The 19,919-nt window shown below is 45.4% G+C and overlaps 1 protein-coding gene across 3 annotated transcripts in view; it reads left to right on the top strand.

Annotated features, from left to right (window-relative positions):
- Positions 1 to 19,919, top strand: part of LOC308319655 (DNA helicase B-like) — a 41,932-nt gene that overhangs the window by 500 nt on the left and 21,513 nt on the right. For 2 of the 3 annotated variants that reach the window (XM_080769768.1, XM_080769767.1), the window contains exons 2-8: positions 794 to 889; positions 3,770 to 4,129; positions 5,973 to 6,331; positions 7,240 to 7,518; positions 10,056 to 10,431; positions 10,771 to 10,913; positions 18,534 to 18,863. In XM_080769768.1, the coding sequence (XP_080625894.1) occupies positions 794 to 889; positions 3,770 to 4,129; positions 5,973 to 6,331; positions 7,240 to 7,518; positions 10,056 to 10,431; positions 10,771 to 10,913; positions 18,534 to 18,863 (1,943 nt within the window). The remainder of the gene's footprint in view (positions 1 to 793; positions 890 to 3,769; positions 4,130 to 5,972; positions 6,332 to 7,239; positions 7,519 to 10,055; positions 10,432 to 10,770; positions 10,914 to 18,533; positions 18,864 to 19,919) is intronic. The other variant, XM_080769769.1, reaches the window with a different exon arrangement.

Raw genomic sequence — 19,919 nt, 5'->3', positions numbered from 1 at the left:
CATTTTTGAATAGTTCAACTATAGCCAATCTACATTGACACATTGTGAGCTTGTAGACTGGCCATTTTAACTATTCAAAAATGTTAATAGCAAAATTTATATTTAAAAAAAAAAAGGCGAAAAAGTTTAGCGGTGACGAAAATGAAGCCCTATGTTTTTTCCCCCCTTTTTACCTCTATGGTGATTTCCTGTTTTTTTGGGCTATATATAGAAGTGTATATTTGTACGTTTCTAAATGTTATGATGAATTGAAAACGGTGGACCCTGTTGTAAACAAGTGTAATGCTTTATGGTGTCGTCCACTCACAGTTAACCGTTTTTTGTATTGAGTTTGTGCTTGAAATGTACTGTTAAATTTAATTATGCAAACTGTTAATAAATACTTCAATCAATCAATCAATCAATGAATGATGATGAGGAGGATTTATTTGTCCCTTCAATCTTTGGCCTAATTATTATAAAATAGCCTCAACGTACAGGGATTGATCTCACAGAGCTGGAGGCAATGTTTACATTTATTATTTACTAGGTCAATGTTTACATTTATTATTTACTAGATCAATGTTTACATTTATTATTTACTAGATCAATGTTTACATTTATTATTTACTAGATCAATGTTTACATTGATTATTTACTAGATGGACTCTCCGTAGTCGTAGATCATGCATTTTTTTTCAAATGTTAGAATCAGAAACATAACTAACTCTTAGTGTGTGTGTGTGTGTGTGTGTGTGTGTGTGTGTGTGTGTGTGTGTGTGTGTGTGTGGAGGGCCCTTTTGGACAGAAATAGCGAAAATAGCAGATCTACAAGCTCACAATGAGTCGCGCTGCGAGCTCTTTTCGGGGGGCACCCCAGCCCTCTTTAGCTGTAGTGGAGATGTGACGTGTAAGTTAACGACATGGCTTTATAAACAAATTAGTTCAGCGCAAAATACTGTGTTCAAGTTCAGGAGACTTCTGGGGGAAGAAATGCATTTCTCCCTTCCGACATCCAGGCATGGAAAGGAGAGGAGGGGCCGGCATGTGTGCATTTATTTCACCATGTAGTAAATGGCAAATGCTGCATTTTTTGTGGGTCTGGAAAGGGCAGTTGTTTTACAGACGGGTAAAAGGGCATAACTTTTGATGTCTATGTGTGCACGCACGTGCCTGCAAGGTTGTTTTTAAAAATAAATATTTTTTGAGGGGCGCTATAGGTTTAATGTTTGTCTTTAGTTCAATGTTTGTTTTGTAAACGACAATGAAGGGAAAATGTACGTCATAACGTGCCTCATTACGACATATCGTCATTTATTGTTAATGATGGTGTTTAATGTTTGTGTCGGCAGCGTTTGTTTTTACATCAACGTTACATCACCTAATAATCAACATGAGTTAGACTTTAATATATTACTGCCCCTCACTTCACACGGGTGTGATTTTTTTAATTCTTAGAGCCCTGTCTACGCACACCCGTCTCTGAGCCTAACAGGTGTTTGTTTGATTGATTGATTGATTGATAATTGTATTAGACAATTAGATGCAAACAGTATACAGGGTACAGTCAAGCACAGCACTGGTCCAAAAGGACAGCACCGATAAGAAAGACCTTATAATTGCGGTCTTGTTTCCATTCGGGTCCCATGCATTCATTCACAATGACAACAGTGACAACAAAGTAACAATACGTTTCTCAAACACACTAAATCTATATGTACAGGTTGGAATATAAATACATTAATAAAACATCACCCTCTCTCCCTTTGACCTGAAGACAGTGACGGGTGAGTTTTCAGACCCTTTTTAACCCATTCTGACCTGAGATCAGATTCATACGAGGTTTCCACTGGACACACACTGGTCTGATTAACCCATTCTGACCTGAGATCAGATTCTAAAAATGTCAGTCGTTCTTTGATTTTTCAAAAATAGCAGACCTACAAGCTCGTAGCGCGCCACTCGGTGGCGCGCTATGAGCTTGTAGATCTGCTATTTTTCAATAGCTAAAGCATAACATGATGCTAACACCAAAATGGGTGCCCGGTCAGAATGGGTTAAAGGAAACCAGTGATCTGCTTGTTTTGAGGGAAGGGGGCGGGGCATTCCACACTTGAGTGGCAGTGCTGTGAAATGTGAATTTACCTACCGGTATATTTGTTCTGAAAATGGGTGGTACCAGGTCATTATTTACACTCCCTCTTGTATTATGGCTGTGGGAGTTGCTCACCTTTTTGGGCACTGTGGGCATGGACGGCAGAGCTGCATTTCTTGAATGCTAGTCCCATTTTCAGTTGATTGACTCTGTCCTCAACACTGAGCCAACCTATGCTATCAAATTGTGTTGCACAGAGGTGGGTCATGGGCCCTAATCCTAGTAACAGTCTGATTAGTTTGTTTTGGGAGGTCTGGAGCGTATTTTTTTGTGACATTGAGATGTTGGAATAACAGGAGGTGCATGCATAGTCAAATAAGGGCCGAATGAGAGCCCCAGCTAGTGTCCTGAGAGCCGTCTTGTTAACAAATGAAGAGATTCTGCCCAATAATCTTGTTCTCTGATTTACTTTTTTGATCGCTCTTGTTGCCATGCCTTCACCCGTCAGTTTATTGTCCAGTATACAGCCCAGATATGTAACCTCTTCTTTGTTAGCTATTACTATGTCATCAATACTGACCTTAAAATCCTTTACAATTAACCTATTAATAACCCATTCTGACCGGGAACCCATTTTGGTGTTTAGCATCATGTTATGCTTTAGCTATTGAAAAATAGCAGATCTACAAGCTCATAGCGCGCCACCGAGTGGCGCGCTACGAGCTTGTAGGTCTGCTATTTTTGAAAAATCGAAGAACGACTGACATTTTTAGAATCTGATCTCAGGTCAGAATGGGTTAATCAGACCCAGTGTGTGTCCAGTGGAAACCTCGTATGAATCTGATCTCAGGTCAGAATGGGTTAAGGGAATGGTTGGACCCAAAAAGGATGGAATCTGTTTTACCTAAATGAGAGTTTGTTATCTGTAAGCCTATCTGTGTTTTGTGTTCCCCCGAAATCAGGAGTGCTGAGTCGTCTGCAAACAGGAACAGTTTACAATTACAGGCAGCACTCATGTCGTTAATATATTTAAGAGAAATAATAGCGGCCCTAGTATGCTTTCTTGGGGCACCCCACAGTTCACAGTTCACACGGGGGGTATGAAGACCTCCGGCGGCAGCCCCCCCAAAAGTATATGTAATTGGCTGCCGACCCCCATCTGAAAACATGTTGTTCCACGGACCCCCCCCCCCAAGCTCATAGCGGGGCACCGAGTGCCGCACTATGAGCTTGTAGATCTGCTTATTTTTCAATAGCTATAGTATAACATGATGCTTTAAAACACCAAAAGGGATTCCCGTCCAGAACGGCTTAACCCATTCTGAACGGGAAAACATTTTGGTGTCAGCATCATGTCATGCTTTAGATATTGAAAAATAGCAGATCTACAAGCTCATAGCCTCGCCACCGAGTGGCGCGCTACGAGCTTGTAGGTCTGCTATTTTTGAAAAATCGAAGAACGACTGACATTTTTAGAATCTGATCTCAGGTCAGAATGGGTTAATCAGACCAGTGTGTGTCCAGTGGAAACCTCGTATGAATCTGATCTCAGGTCAGAATGGGTTAATCAGACCAGTGTGTGTCCAGTGGAAACCTCGTATGAATCTGATCTCAGGTCAGAGCGGTTTAAAAGCTAAAGCGACACAGATGCGTTCCAGGTGTTAACGGGGGGTTTCCCGTCGGTTCTCCTTCCAGTGGTGTTCCAGGACCTGGTCTCCGGCAGCAGGCTCCAGGTGGAGGGCCGCTTCGCGCTGCGCAGCCCGTGGTGGGAGGTGACGTGCGTGGCGCGGAGCCGCGGCAAGAAGCACGTGGTCCAGGGCTACCCGTCCTACCGGCTGCCCGCGGACCTGGACGGGCCCGGCTGGCGCCCGCTGCTCTCCCTGTTCCTGAAGGCGTGCGGCGTGGAGCCTCCGGAGCTCCTGGCCCAGTTCTTCGCGTGGCTGCCGCCCGACAGAGACGTCGCCCTCCTCGACCTGCCGGAGGCGCTGGAGGAGTTCGAGCGAGCGGGGAACGTGGGCGCCGCGCAGTGCATCAGAGCCAGAGTCACAAACTCAGGTATGTTGTTGTCGTCGTCGTTGTCCTAGTTAAAAGACAGCACAGGCTCGTACAATAATAAATGATCAGTGCAAGACAATACTAAGTATAAATAAGTCCTAAAAACTACAGGGATCCATAAAAAGATTAATAGAATAAAAACCATTTAAAACCATTTAAAAACCTGAACATGGATCACAGTTCATGTCCTATCTGCCAGGGAGGCTAGAGTTCAGAACATGGATCACAGTTCATGTCCTATCTGCCAGGGAGGCTAGAGTTCAGAACATGGATCACAGTTCATGTCCTATCTGCCAGGGAGGCTAGAGTTCAGAACATGGATCACAGTTCATGTCCTATCTGCCAGGGAGGCTAGAGTTCAGAACATGGATCACAGTTCATGTCCTATCTGCCAGGGAGGCTAGTGTTCAGAACATGGATCACAGTTCATGTCCTATCTGCCAGGGAGGCTAGAGTTCAGAACATGGATCACAGTTCATGTCCTATCTGCCAGGGAGGCTAGAGTTCAGGAGCCTGATTGCCTGGTAGAAAGAAGCTTCTCCGCATCCTTTCTGTCCTGGCCCTGATGCTCCTGTACCGTTCCCCAGAGGGCAAAAGGGAGATCAGGCTGTGAGAGGGGTGGGTGGCATCCTTCTGTACCGTTTCCCAGAGGGCATGAGGGAGATCAGGCTGTGAGAGAGGTGGGTGGCATCCTTCTGTACCGTTTCCCAGAGGGCAAAAGGGAGATCAGGCTGTGAGAGGGGTGGGTGGCATCCTTGGTGATACCAGTTGCTCTCCTGATACACCTTTGCTGGTATATGTCCAGGCGCGCTGGAAGTCATCAGAGCTCAGGGGAGCTGTCTGGCAACGACACCGCGGCCGCGCGTAGCGCGGCCGCGCGAAAAATCGGGCCTGCGCGGGTCGGGTCCGCGCGCAAAAACAGTATTTTGGTGCCGCAAAACTATGCGCTGCAGACAAGCATTATTATTAACCAGGCCCGGCAGGCCATGCATTACACTTACAAGTTACACAACCAGACGTTGGTGAAGGAACAGGGATTTATTTCAATAAAATAAAATAAATTGTGCCACAGGCTGAAATATTCATATACCAAAAATAATAAAATGTATCAAATCAAATGTAGGCCTATTGATCCTTTCCTCAAGTTCCACTGTTTGACAGCACAGCACAGACGAGACCGGCACACAGTGCGCACCCAGGCTTCAATTAAATAATATTGTGCCACAGGCACAGGCTGAAATATTCATATATCCAAATAAAAAATATATATCAAATCAAACGTATTATGATCTCTTCTTCAAGTTCCACTGTTTGACGATCACTTCACAGCACAGACCGGTCACCCGTCACCGGCACAGTGCGCAGTCTCTCTCAACAATAAACTTCCGTTCTAACTAATGACGACCGGGTCACCAGGCTACAGCCAGGTCACAGGTGAAACTAAAACACTTCTTTCAACAACAATTTTATTCCCAAAAGTTAAATACATTATTGTTTTACTATATATATGTGTGTATATACTTATATATAATATATAATATATAATATATTTTTTTTTACAAAAAATTAAAAAGATCCCAAAAATTCTCCTCCCCACCAGCAAGGGGTGCTGGCGCACCCTCCGCACCCCCCTTCCAGCGCTACTGTATATGTCTGCCAGGGAGGGCAGCGAGGTACCAATGATTTTACTGGCTGTTCTCACCGTCCTGTCCAGCTTTTTCCTCTCCTCTTCTTTCTTTCTTTCTTTCTTTTGGCCTCTAGCAACTCGTTTGTTGACGTTGACGTTTTTTATTGCGGATTTCGGATCTTAACCCAAATGATGCTCATTCTGTTGTCATCACAGATGCAGGGATGCAGGTGCATGCGGCCTCCCTCTACCCTCTGGTGATGACGTACGTCCCTACGCTGCTGCCGGGGCATTTCCTTGAGCTGCTCAAAAAGGGCAAGGAGAGGACAGTGACATCATCATCATCATCAGCGTCATGCCAACCTGGACCGCCACAACCTGCCCCTACGCCCACACGAGCCACGCCGGGACCCCCAGGGGCCGCCCTACAGAACGGACCCCCGGGGGCCGCCCTACAGAACGGCGGGGCACGACAGGAGACGGAGGAGGCAGAAGACCTGGAGGAGGATCCCAGCATGCTGAACCAGCTGGAGCAGATGTTGACGACTGACGTGTGGAAGCTGGGATTCAACTATGTGAGGCTCCGCTGTGTTGGTTGGTTGTTGGAGCAATAGACCGTCGCAGTCCCGCCCCCTCGAGAGACCCGGAAAATAAATCGCCGTTCATTTTCCCTCATAGGCATTTCTTAAAGTATTTATTTATTTAAAGACGGTTACGCCGCGGACAAAGCCAACTCGGATCGTGACAAATCATGACAATGAACACAATGTTTTGGGGCCGATCAAATCATTAGAAAGAAGAAAATAAAGGAAGGAGACAACACTATTTGTTTTGTTTTTCTTATTATTATTATTTGATCGGCCCCAAAACATGTGTTCATTGTCATGATTTGTCACGATCCGAGTTGGCTTTGTCCGCTTGGGATATTATGTATATATATATTACAGGATATATACAAAATATATATAATTTTGAGCGATGGAAATAAGCGAATTAGCACAACACCCCATAGCCCCATTCAATTCCCATTCAATTCAATGCAATTCATTGAGGGCTTATATGGTAGGGGAAATAAGGAGATTTTGCACAAAATAACACCTGGACCTCTTTGGTGGGGACGTAACGACTACAAAGAAATGTAAGAAAGCCTTCTAGTATGGAATTCTCCTTTACGAGCTTGTAGTTCTGCTATTTTTGAAAAATCGTGAAAATGTGCCTCAAATTTGGAATATATATCTTTTCAGAACGAACGTTTTTAACTCAAATCTTTGCTTCTGGAGGGTCCCTGGAACAACATATTTTCAGATGGGGGTCGGAGGCCAATTACAGATCATTTTTGGGGTCCTTGACATGAACTATTGAGTGATATATATAGGCCTAGAAACATATAGGTATTTCAGAAAACTGTCAGGATTTAGAAGACATTTTTTTTTCAGTCCTAAATGGGTTAACTCTGTGTCTATACTTGTGGTGTGGTTCTGAGGTGATGCATAAGGAGCTGAAGCTGACCCGCTGCGAGGCCCAGCTCCAGGCCTTCATGGACACGGACCTCCTGGCCCGGATCCCTCCTCTGCAGCGCACGGCGCTGTGGGCCTACGACCGGCTGAAGAAGCACTGCTACCGCACCGGCAGCACCTACATGGACCAGCAGCTGCTGTGTGACCGGCTGAGGGCTGACCCGGGGACCCCCGACTGGGCCACCTGGGACGCCGTGGAGTTCCTCAGGACGCTGGGCGTGGTGGTGTTCGACAGGGAGAAGAAGGTGAGAGTGCTACGGGCTATAGTTCCACACTTTGGAACTATCCCATTGAGACAAAGCATGGTGCTATGGGCTATAGTTCCACACGTTGGAACTATCCCATTGAGACAAAGCATGGTGCTATGGGCTATAGTTCCACACATTGGAACTATCCCATTGAGACAAAGCGGGGTGCTACGGGCTATAGTTCCACACTTTGGAACTATCCCATTGAGACAAAGCGGGGTGCTATGGGCTATAGTTCTAAACATTGGAACTATCCCATTGAGATAAAGCAGGGTGCTATGGGCTATAGTTCCACACGTTGGAACTATCCCATTGAGACAAAGCATGGTGCTATGGGCTATAGTTCCACACATTGGAACTATCCCATTGAGACAAAGCGGGGTGCTACGGGCTATAGTTCCACACTTTGGAACTATCCCATTGAGACAAAGCGGGGTGCTATGGGCTATAGTTCCACACATTGGAACTATCCCATTGAGATGAAGCAGGGTGCTATGGGCTATAGTTCCACACATTGGAACTATCCCATTGAGATGAAGCAGGGTGCTATGGGCTATAGTTCCACACTTTGGAACTATCCCATTGAGATAAAGCATGGTGCTATGGGCTATAGTTCCACACTTTGGAACTATCCCATTGAGATAAAGCATGGTGCTATGGGCTATAGTTCCACACTTTGGAACTATATCCCATTGAGATGAAGCAGGGTGCTATGGGCTATAGTTCCACACATTGGAACTATCCCATTGAGATGAAGCAGGGTGCTATGGGCTATAGTTCCACACTTTGAAACTATCCCATTGAGATAAAGCATGGTGCTATGGGCTATAGTTCCACACTTTGGAACTATCCCATTGAGATAAAGCATGGTGCTATGGGCTATAGTTCCACACTTTGGAACTATATCCCATTGAGATGAAGCGGGGTGCTATGGGCTATAGTTCCAAACTTTGGAACTATCCCATTGAGACAAAGCGGGGTGCTATGGGCTATAGTTCCACACATTGGAACTATCCCATTGAGACAAAGCAGGGTGCTATGGGCTATAGTTCCACACTTTGGAACTATCCCATTGAGACAAAGCGGGGTGCTATGGGCTATAGTTCCACACATTGGAACTATCCCATTGAGATGAAGCAGGGTGCTATGGGCTATAGTTCCACACATTGGAACTATCCCATTGAGATGAAGCAGGGTGCTATGGGCTATAGTTCCACACTTTGGAACTATCCCATTGAGATAAAGCATGGTGCTATGGGCTATAGTTCCACACTTTGGAACTATCCCATTGAGATAAAGCATGGTGCTATGGGCTATAGTTCCACACTTTGGAACTATATCCCATTGAGATGAAGCAGGGTGCTATGGGCTATAGTTCCACACATTGGAACTATCCCATTGAGACAAAGCAGGGTGCTATGGGCTATAGTTCCACACATTGGAACTATCCCATTGAGACAAAGCAGGGTGCTATGGGCTATAGTTCCACACATTGGAACTATCCCATTGAGACAAAGCGGGGTGCTATGGGCTATAGTTCCACACATTGGAACTATCCCATTGAGACAAAGCGGGGTGCTATGTATGGGCTATAGTTCCACACATTGGAACTATCCCATTGAGACAAAGCAGGGTGCTATGGGCTATAGTTCCACACTTTGGAACTATCCCATTGAGATAAAGCAGGGTGCCTATGGGCTATAGTTCCACACATTGGAACTATCCCATTGAGATAAAGCGGGGGGTGCTATGGGCTATAGTTCCACACATTGGAACTATCCCATTGAGATAAAGCAGGGTGCTATGGGCTATAGTTCCACACATTGGAACTATCCCATTGAGACAAAGCGGGGTGCTATGGGCTATAGTTCCAAACTTTGGAACTATCCCATTGAGACAAAGCGGGGTGCTATGGGCTATAGTTCTAAACATTGGAACTATCCCATTGAGACAAAGCGGGGTGCTATGGGCTATAGTTCCAAACTTTGGAACTATCCCATTGAGACAAAGCAGGGTGCTATGGGCTATAGTTCCACACATTGGAACTATCCCATTGAGATAAAGCAGGGTGCTATGGGCTATAGTTCCACACATTGGAACTATCCCATTGAGACAAAGCGGGGTGCTATGGGCTATAGTTCCAAACTTTGGAACTATCCCATTGAGACAAAGCAGGGTGCTATGGGCTATAGTTCTAAACATTGGAACTATCCCATTGAGACAAAGCGGGGTGCTATGGGCTATAGTTCCAAACTTTGGAACTATCCCATTGAGACAAAGCGGGGGGTGCTATGGGCTATAGTTCCACACATTGGAACTATCCCATTGAGACAAAGCGGGGTGCCTATGGGCTATAGTTCCACACATTGGAACTATCCCATTGAGACGAAGCGGGGTGCTATGGGCTATAGTTCTAAACATTAGAACTAGGACCTCCCTAGGGAGACGCCTGAGAGGCATCCTAACCAGATGCCCGCCCCGAACCACCTCAGCTGGCTCCTTAATGACCGATTGATTACCCATCTTCCCTATAGGTGGGGCTCCACAACCTGTTCTCCTACGAGACGGGCATCAGCGGGTGCCTGCGCCGCCTGCTGCAGGGCGAGCAGTGGACGATCCCGCTGGACGCCAGGGAGGTGCTGCACGCCGCGGCCGTGGAGCGACGCAGAGCCAAGATGGAGGCCGCTGTGGACGCGGACAGAGCCAAGATGGAGGCCGCTGTGGACGCGGACAGAGCCAAGATGGAGGCCGCTGTGGACGCGGAGGAGGAGGAGGAGCACCGCGGCCCGGCGGCAGAGGGCGGTGAGCCTGTACCGGGCCCGGTTCTACCTCCTCAGAGCCAGAACATGATCACATCAGGCCCGGTTCCACCTCCTCAGCAGCAGAACATGGTCCAATCAGAGCCCAGCGGTATGACGTTTTACAAATTAAATTATTCATTACAATTAAGAATTGTATTGTGTTTCTGTCGTCGAACATTGGAACAATTAAAATGCAATTTCTGTTTGGCTTTTTGGCTTCGTAAAGAAGGGCAGATATGACAAATACAGTAACTTCCATGTACACTGAAATGACTGAAACATAGATACCTACTGTATCTACAACCTCAAAACGTGAGGCATTTGGTGGCTTGTAGATCTGCTATTTACAGTATTTCTGAAATGTTTGAACACATCATATGAACATTCTTCAACATGTACATGATTATGGAAAACAATAACAGTAACGATTCTGTAATGATGGTGACAGGCGTGCCCGGCGGGGACGGCGAGGAGGAGGAGGAGGAGGAGGCGGACCCAGAGAGGCTCCTCCCCCCCATAGAGCTGGACGAGGACCAGGTGCGCGCGGCGGAGATGATCTGTGCCAACGCGGTGACGGTGATCAGCGGGAAGGTAGGATGGAACAGAGTGGCGACACTATAGCGTTGACTCCCATTGTAACAATGGAATGAGGAAGTTCTCATTCTATCTCAATGGGATAGTTCCAGTGTTTGGAACTATAGCCCATATATAGGCACCCGCTTTGTCTCAATGTGCCTCAAATCTTTCAGAAAATTGTCATGATTTAGAAAACTTTTTTTTTTTAAATTTCGACGTCAGGCCTGAATGGGTTAACAGAGATGCTATTCTAAATGTCCATATGAGGATCTACACTAAAGATAAAGATGACACACAAATAGTTACACAAGCAGAGATTGTAATTATGCTGACACAGACGGGGTGGGGGGTGGGGGGCTGAATGAGATGATATAAATGCACACTAATACATACATTTGACAAACTATTTCTAAACGATCTGTTCCAGTGGTTTTCAACCAGTGCTCCTTGAGGAGATTCCAGGTTAAATGATAGAGATTGATAGATGGCACTCCCGGGTCCATTTGGTTTCATGAGAGTCAAATTATATTAAACTTAATTTAACAAACAAAGTCTACACATTTAGAGTGAATGTTTAAGGATTGCTATTTTGATCAACGTTTGCCTGTTATCTCTCCTAATCAATACCAACATCAATACAGCCTGTTGTCTCTCCTAATGGTACCAACATCAATACAACCTGTTGTCTCTCCTAATGGTACCAACATCAATACAACCTGTTGTCTCTCCTAATGGTACCAACATCAATACAACCTGTTGTCTCTCCTAATGGTACCAACATCAATACAACCTGTTGTCTCTCCTAATGGTACCAACATCAATACAACCTGTTGTCTCTCCTAATGGTACCAACATCAATACAACCTGTTGTCTCTCCTAATGGTACCAACATCAATACAACCTGTTGTCTCTCCTAATGGTACCAACATCAATACAACCTGTTATCTCTCCTAATGGTACCAACATCAATACAACCTGTTGTCTCTCCTAATGGTACCAACATCAATACAACCTGTTGTCTCTCCTAATGGTACCAACATCAATACAACCTGTTGTCTCTCCTAATGGTACCAACATCAATACAACCTGTTGTCTCTCCTAATGGTACCAACATCAATACAACCTGTTGTCTCTCCTAATGGTACCAACATCAATACAACCTGTTATCTCTCCTAATGGTACCAACATCAATACAACCTGTTGTCTCTCCTAATGGTACCAACATCAATACAACCTGTTGTCTCTCCTAATGGTACCAACATCAATACAACCTGTTATCTCTCCTAATGGTACCAACATCAATACAGCCTGTTGTCTCTCCTAATGGTACCAACATCAATACAGCCTGTTGTCTCTCCTAATGGTACCAACATCAATACAGCCTGTTGTCTCTCCTAATGGTACCAACGTCAATACAACCTGTTGTCTCTCCTAATGGTACCAACATCAATACAACCTGTTGTCTCTCCTAATGGTACCAACATCAATACAACCTGTTGTCTCTCCTAATGGTACCAACATCAATACAACCTGTTGTCTCTCCTAATGGTACCAACATCAATACAACCTGTTGTCTCTCCTAATGGTACCAACATCAATACAGCCTGTTGTCTCTCCTAATGGTACCAACATCAATACAACCTGTTGTCTCTCCTAATGGTACCAACATCAATACAGCCTGTTGTCTCTCCTAATGGTACCAACATCAATACAGCCTGTTGTCTCTCCTAATGGTACCAACATCAATACAACCTGTTGTCTCTCCTAATGGTACCAACATCAATACAGCCTGTTGTCTCTCCTAATGGTACCAACATCAATACAGCCTGTTGTCTCTCCTAATGGTACCAACATCAATACAACCTGTTGTCTCTCCTAATGGTACCAACATCAATACAGCCTGTTGTCTCTCCTAATGGTACCAACATCAATACAACCTGTTGTCTCTCCTAATGGTACCAACATCAATACAACCTGTTGTCTCTCCTAATGGTACCAACATCAATACAGCATGGAATTGTTGGACGAAATCTTATCCAACGACAAACTAAATTAAAACCTTAGTGAGCACACAGACAGACCGCCACAATATGTAACTGTTTTCAGATGGTTTTGAAATGTGTCTTAGCTTCTATTTGTAACCTACCAATTACAATTTACAATTTAGGCATTTAGCAGACGCTCTTAATCCAGAGCGACTTACATTACAGAAGTGCTATCTAGGGTAACCTACCGGTATGTACTGTAATTCACTTTTCCTGATCTTCTGATGTGTTGTGATGTTTTTCTATATGATATTGTATTTGTGACCGACTCGTCACTACCCAGGGCAAGGCAGCTTCCTTAAGTTTGTCTTTGTATTCCTTCATGTGCAGGGAATTATACACAATAATATCACCTTACACAGGAGAGGCCATCTCTCCACTGTCCGGACCATAGACTGTAAAAAAAAAAAAATATGGACAAAGCGTTCTCCGGGTCTGATATGGAACGTAAAATGAAGCCAGTCAGTCCTTGAATTGTAAATCGCCATCTTTCTAGATCCGTTTGGGCCCAGCTGGCCCATTGGCTGGCCCAGACAACGAGGCGGGACTTCCCCCCCCTTCTTCTTAGTTGGTTTTTATTTTGACTCGAGTGGGTGAGGGATCCCGTTCATAGACTGTAACGGTAGCCACGCCCCTCAGAACATACGCGACTTTATGGTCATTTCTTTAATAAATGGGACCATCATTTTGAGAAATGAGACTTTAAACTAGTGACTGGAAGCAGAAAGTATTCATGACCATGTTTATTAAGTTAATACAGTCTAGGTGAAGTTGGGCCCAAATACATGGACTTCTATGGGGATATGGGTTTTTTTGGGCCCAATGACAGCGCCACAACAGGCCATTATATGAACTTCTCCTCAGTGTTTGTGGAGAAGTTTGTTGACGGTGTGCGCTCGCTGCAGCAGGTCCGAGGACCCCCCCCGTGGCCACGCCCCTGCCCCTGCCGCCGCCGCCGGGGCTGCTGGCTCCGCCCTTTCTGCCGCGGAAGGGGCTGAGGGAGGGGGAGCAGCGCAGCCGCCGCCGCTGCTCGTTGGGGCTGTTGTCGGCCGAGCTGCACGTCTGTGAGAGCTGTGGCGCGCCAGGGAGCGCTTGGCACGGAACACCTGCATGGTGGGCGGGAGGGGTTAGGGTTAGGGAGCGCTTGGCACGGAACACCTGGTGGGTGGGGAGGGGTTAGGGTTAGGGAGCGCTTGTGGCACGGAACACCTGGTGGGTGGGAAGGGGTTAGGGTTAGGGAGCGCTTGTGGCACGGGGCAGCTGGTGGGCGGGAGGGGTTAAGGTTAGGGAGCGCTTGGCACGGAACACCTGGCGGGCGGGGAGGGGTTAGGGTTAGGGAGCGCTTGTGGCACGGGTCACCTGGTGGGCGGGGAGGGGTTAGGGTTAGGGAGCGCTTGTGGCACGGGGCACCTGGTGGGCGGGGAGGGGTTAGGGTTAGGGAGCGCTTGGCACGGGGCACCTGGTGGGCGGGGAGGGGTTAGGGTTAGGGAGCGCTTGTGGCACGGGGCACCTGGTGGGCGGGAGGGGTTAGGGTTAGGGAGCGCTTGTGGCACGGGGCACCTGGTGGGCGGGAGGGGTTAGGGTTAGGGAGCGCTTGTGGCACGGGGCACCTGGTGGGCGGGAGGGGTTAGGGTTAGGGAGCGCTTGGCACGGGGCACCTGGTGGGTGGGAGGGGTTAGGGTTAGGGAGCGCTTGTGGCACGGGTCACCTGGTGGGCGGGGAGGGGTTAGGGTTAGGGAGCGCTTGGCACGGAACACCTGGTGGGCCGAGGGGCATATATGAATACCGGATGAAATTATATCAATACACATCTGGCACAGAACATACCTTGAAAAACCACCACATGCAGCTAAACACATCAGTCAGTCAGTCATGTTTTGCCATGAGCCATTGTCGGCATTTATCATTCCAGTCATCCAGTGTGACTTTTACCAGTGTGAAAATTATATGTAATTGGCCGCCGACCCCCCATCTGAAAATATGTTGTTCCAGGGACCCCCCCCCCCCCCCCCCCCCCCAGAAGCAAAGATTTGAGTTTAAAACTGAAACTCTGTAATAATATATATTCAAAGATTTGAGGCACATTTTCACGATTTTTTCTAAAATAGCAGACCCGCGCTATATGAACTTGTAGATCTGCTATTTTTCAACAGCTAAAGTATAACATGATGCTTCAAACACCAAAAGGGGTTCCCGCCCCCAAAATGGGTTAAATGGCATTTGTATTAATTTGTCTGTCACCATGGTTACTTATATCACTCCAATAATAATAATAATAATCACCATGGTTACTTATATCACTCCAATAATAATAATAATAATCACCATGGTTACTTATATCACTCCAATAATAATAATAATAATCACCATGGTTACTTATATCACTCCAATAATAATAATAATAATCACCATGGTTACTTATATCACTCCAATGCAGTTGAGCCAGCAGGCTAACCTGGAGCAGCATGTGACCCGTCTGTGATCAGGAAACGTGAAATTACTGCCACGGAACCCAAAACATCATGAAACTGACTTACGTGGCCGCGGTTAAGACTATATGAGGTTATATGCAAGCACGCACGCATGCACGCACGCATACGCACACACACACACACACACACACACACACGCACACGCACACGCAGTCAAGCTAAAATACAGGAGCTAATTTTACACTTTGCAATTTGTTTATATCGCCAGCTATGAGGACATTCAAACTATATGGAATATGGAATAATCAAATGTTAGCACCAGAGAACAAGAGTGAGTCTCCTCTATATATATATTTTTTTACATGTCAAACGTTCCGTCTATCCAGCCTTCCGTCATTGCCATATAAGGTGAACCTTATTATCGCGTTGCGTTCCTGGAATAACATATTTTCAGCAGCAGCCAATTACATAATAATTTCTGGGGTTCTTGACATGAAATATTGATCACCACTGTCGGGTAGGACCACTACCAGTTGACCTGTAGTAAGTCTCATGGTCGGGGGGGTAGGACCACTACCAGTTGACCTGTAAGTCTCATGGGGGGGGGTAGGACCACTACCAGTTGACCTGTAGTAAGTCTCATGGTCGGGGGGGTAGGACCAAGTCTCATGGGATTTGTTTATAAACATTTGTGATTTGTTTATAAACATTTGTGATTTGTTTATAAACATTTGTGATTTGTTTATAAACATTTTGGGATTTGTTTACAAACATTTGGGATTTGTTTATAAACATTTGGGATTTGTAAGTCTCATGGGGGGGGTAGGACCACTACCAGTTGGCCTGTAGTAAGTCTCATGGTCGGGGGGGTAGGATCAAGTCTCATGGGTTTTGTTTATAAACATTTTGGTATTTGTTTATAAACATTTGTGATTTGTTTATAAACATTTTGGTATTTGTTTATAAACATTTGTGATTTGTTTATAAACATTTTGGGATTTGTTTACAAACATTTGGGATTTGTTTATAAACATTTGGGATTTGTAAGTCTCATGGGGGGGGTAGGACCACTACCAGTTGGCCTGTAGTAAGTCTCATGGTCGGGGGGGTAGGACCAAGTCTCATGGGATTTGTTTATAAACATTTTGGTATTTGTTTATAAACATTTGTGATTTGTTTATAAACATTTGTGATTTGTTTATAAACATTTGGGATTTGTTTACAAACATTTGGGATTTGTTTATAAACATTTGGGACTTGTAAGTCTCATGGGGGGGGTAGGACCACTACCAGTTGGCCTGTAGTACGTCTCATGGTCGGGGGGGTAGGACCAAGTCTCATGGGATTTGTTTATAAACATTTTGGTATTTGTTTATAAACATTTGTGATTTGTTTATAAACATTTGTGATTTGTTTATAAACATTTGTGATTTGTTTATAAACATTTTGGGATTTGTTTACAAACATTTGGGATTTGTTTATAAACATTTGGGATTTGTAAGTCTCATGGGGGGGGGGGGGGGTAGGACCACTACCAGTTGGCCTGTAGTAAGTCTCATGGTCGGGGGGGTAGGACCAAGTCTCATGGGATTTGTTTATAAACATTTTGGTATTTGTTTATAAACATTTGTGATTTGTTTATAAACATTTGTGATTTGTTTATAAACATTTGTGATTTGTTTATAAACATTTTGGGATTTGTTTACAAACATTTGGGATTTGTTTATAAACATTTGGGATTTGTAAGTCTCATGGGGGGGGGGGGGGGTAGGACCACTACCAGTTGGCCTGTAGTAAGTCTCATGGTCGGGGGGGTAGGACCAAGTCTCATGGGATTTGTTTATAAACATTTTGGTATTTGTTTATAAACATTTGTGATTTGTTTATAAACATTTGTGATTTGTTTATAAACATTTGTGATTTGTTTATAAACATTTTGGGATTTGTTTACAAACATTTGGGATTTGTTTATAAACATTTGTGATTTGTTTATAAACATTTGGGATTTGTTTACAAACATTTGGTATTTGTTTATAAACATTTGGGATTTGTAAGTCTCATGGGGGGGGGTAGGACCACTACCAGTTGGCCTGTAGTAAGTCTCATGGTCGGGGGGGTAGGACCAAGTCTCATGGGATTTGTTTATAAACATTTTGGTATTTGTTTATAAACATTTGTGATTTGTTTATAAACATTTTGGTATTTGTTTATAAACATTTGTGATTTGTTTATAAACATTTGGGATTTGTTTACAAACATTTGGGATTTGTTTATAAACATTTGGGATTTTTAAGTCTCATGGGGGGGGGGGTAGGACCACTACCAGTTGGCCTGTAGTAAGTCTCATGGTCGGGGGGGTAGGACCAAGTCTCATGGGATTTGTTTATAAACATTTTGGTATTTGTTTATAAACATTTGTGATTTGTTTATAAACATTTTGGGATTTGTTTATAAACATTTGTGATTTGTTTATAAACATTTGTGATTTGTTTATAAACATTTGTGATTTGTTTATAAACATTTGTGATTTGTTTATAAACATTTTGGGATTTGTTTATAAACACTGCTCCGTCCCACAGGGAGGCTGTGGGAAGACCACGGTGGTCAGCCTGCTGTTCCTAAACCCTAAAACCACTGCTCCGTCCCACAGGGAGGCTGTGGGTTAGGGTTAAACCACTGCTCCGTCCCACAGGGAGGCTGTGGGTTAGGGTTAAACCACTGCTCCGTCCCACAGGGAGGCTGTGGGTTAGGGTTAAACCACTGCTCCGTCCCACAGGGAGGCTGTGGGTTAGGGTTAAACCACTGCTCCGTCCCACAGGGCGGCTGTGGGTTAGGGTTAAACCACTGCTCCGTCCCACAGGGAGGCTGTGGGTTAGGGTTAAACCACTGCTCCGTCCCACAGGGCGGCTGTGGGTTAGGGTTAAACCACTGCTCCGTCCCACAGGGCGGCTGTGGGAAGACCACGGTGGTCAGCCTGCTGTTCCTAAACCCTTAAACCACTGCTCCGTCCCACAGGGCGGCTGTGGGAAGACCACGGTGGTCAGCCTGCTGTTCCTAAACCCTTAAACCAATGCTCCGTCCCACAGGGCGGCTGTGGGAAGACCACGGTGGTCAGCCTGCTGTTCCTAAACCCTAAAACCACTGCTCCGTCCCCACAGGGCGGCTGTGGGAAGACCACGGTGGTCAGCCTGCTGTTCAAGGCGGCCATCGCTCAGCGCAGCGCCAACGACACGGCGGAGATCCAGAGCGCCTGCGCCGCCTTCGAGAACGACACGACGGGCTGGGACGACCACGACGAGGAGGAGGCTCCGCCCCTCCTCCCCCGATTGGACGACGGGGAGGAGCCCCAGCGGGGGGAGGAGGAGGAGGGGGAGAAAGCCGCCGCGGTGTTCTGCGGTGCAGACGAGGTCCTGTTGACCGCCCCGACGGGCCGAGCCGCCTCGCTGTTGACCAAGAAGACCTGCTTCACCGCCTACACTCTGCACCAGGTGGGCATTCAGACCATTCAGGGTGTTAATAAGGACCCTACACTTTGCACCAGGTGGGCATTCAGACCATTCAGGGTGTTAATAAGGACCCTACACTCTGCACCAGGTGGGCTTAAAGACCATTCAGGGTGTTAATAAGGACCCTACACTCTGCACCAGGTGGGCATTTAGACCATTCAGGGTGTTAATAAGGACCCTACACTCTGCACCAGGTGGGCTTAAAGACCATTCAGGGTGTTAATAAGGACCCTACACTCTGCACCAGGTGGGCTTAAAGACCATTCAGGGTGTTAATAAGGACCCTACACTCTGCACCAGGTGGGCATTCAGACCATTCAGGGTGTTAATAAGGACCCTACACTCTGCACCAGGTGGGCTTAAAGACCATTCAGTGTGTTAATAAGGACCCTACACCCTGCACCAGGTGGGCTTAAAGACCATTCAGGGTGTTAATAAGGACCTGCTTCACCGCGAAACATGGGGTTTTTCAGAAAACTGTCATGATTTAGTAAGTAAGTAAGTACATTTTATTTATAGAGCACAAAACAAAGTTACAAAATACAGTAAAAACAACAATATAAACAATCAAGTTAAAACAACAAGGCACAAAGGAGCAAACACACCAAAGAATAAGAGCAGAAACAAATTGACAACAATGATGGTCAAAATAAAAGTTTACAAGATAAAATGTAACCTAAATAAGTGAGTTTTTAACTTGACCTTGAATTTATTTTTTAGATGACATTTGTACAATCATCCTCAGGTCTAAATGGGTTAAACAATGTACATTATAGATTATGATATAGGATATAGATTATGATATAGGATTATGTGTATGTGTATTACTGGTTCTATGACACGCCTCGGAAATATCATTAGGATGAAAACGCACGCGACGGAACGACCACTAAGGCTACTAGGCTTAGGCACATTTGCGTTTTTACTGGCTAAATATGGCACCCATTCTTTACGGGACCCCCTTTTGGTGTTTTAAGCATTTTGTTTATGCTTTAGATATTGAAAAATAGCAGATATACGAGCTTGTAGATCTGCTAT

Source organism: Protomyctophum bolini (assembly GCF_963924005.1).
Source record: "Protomyctophum bolini genome assembly, chromosome: 8".
NCBI lineage: Eukaryota > Metazoa > Chordata > Actinopteri > Myctophiformes > Myctophidae > Protomyctophum > Protomyctophum bolini.
The sequence above is the reverse complement of the archived record's forward strand: the minus strand, read 5'-3'. Positions and strand labels throughout refer to the sequence as shown.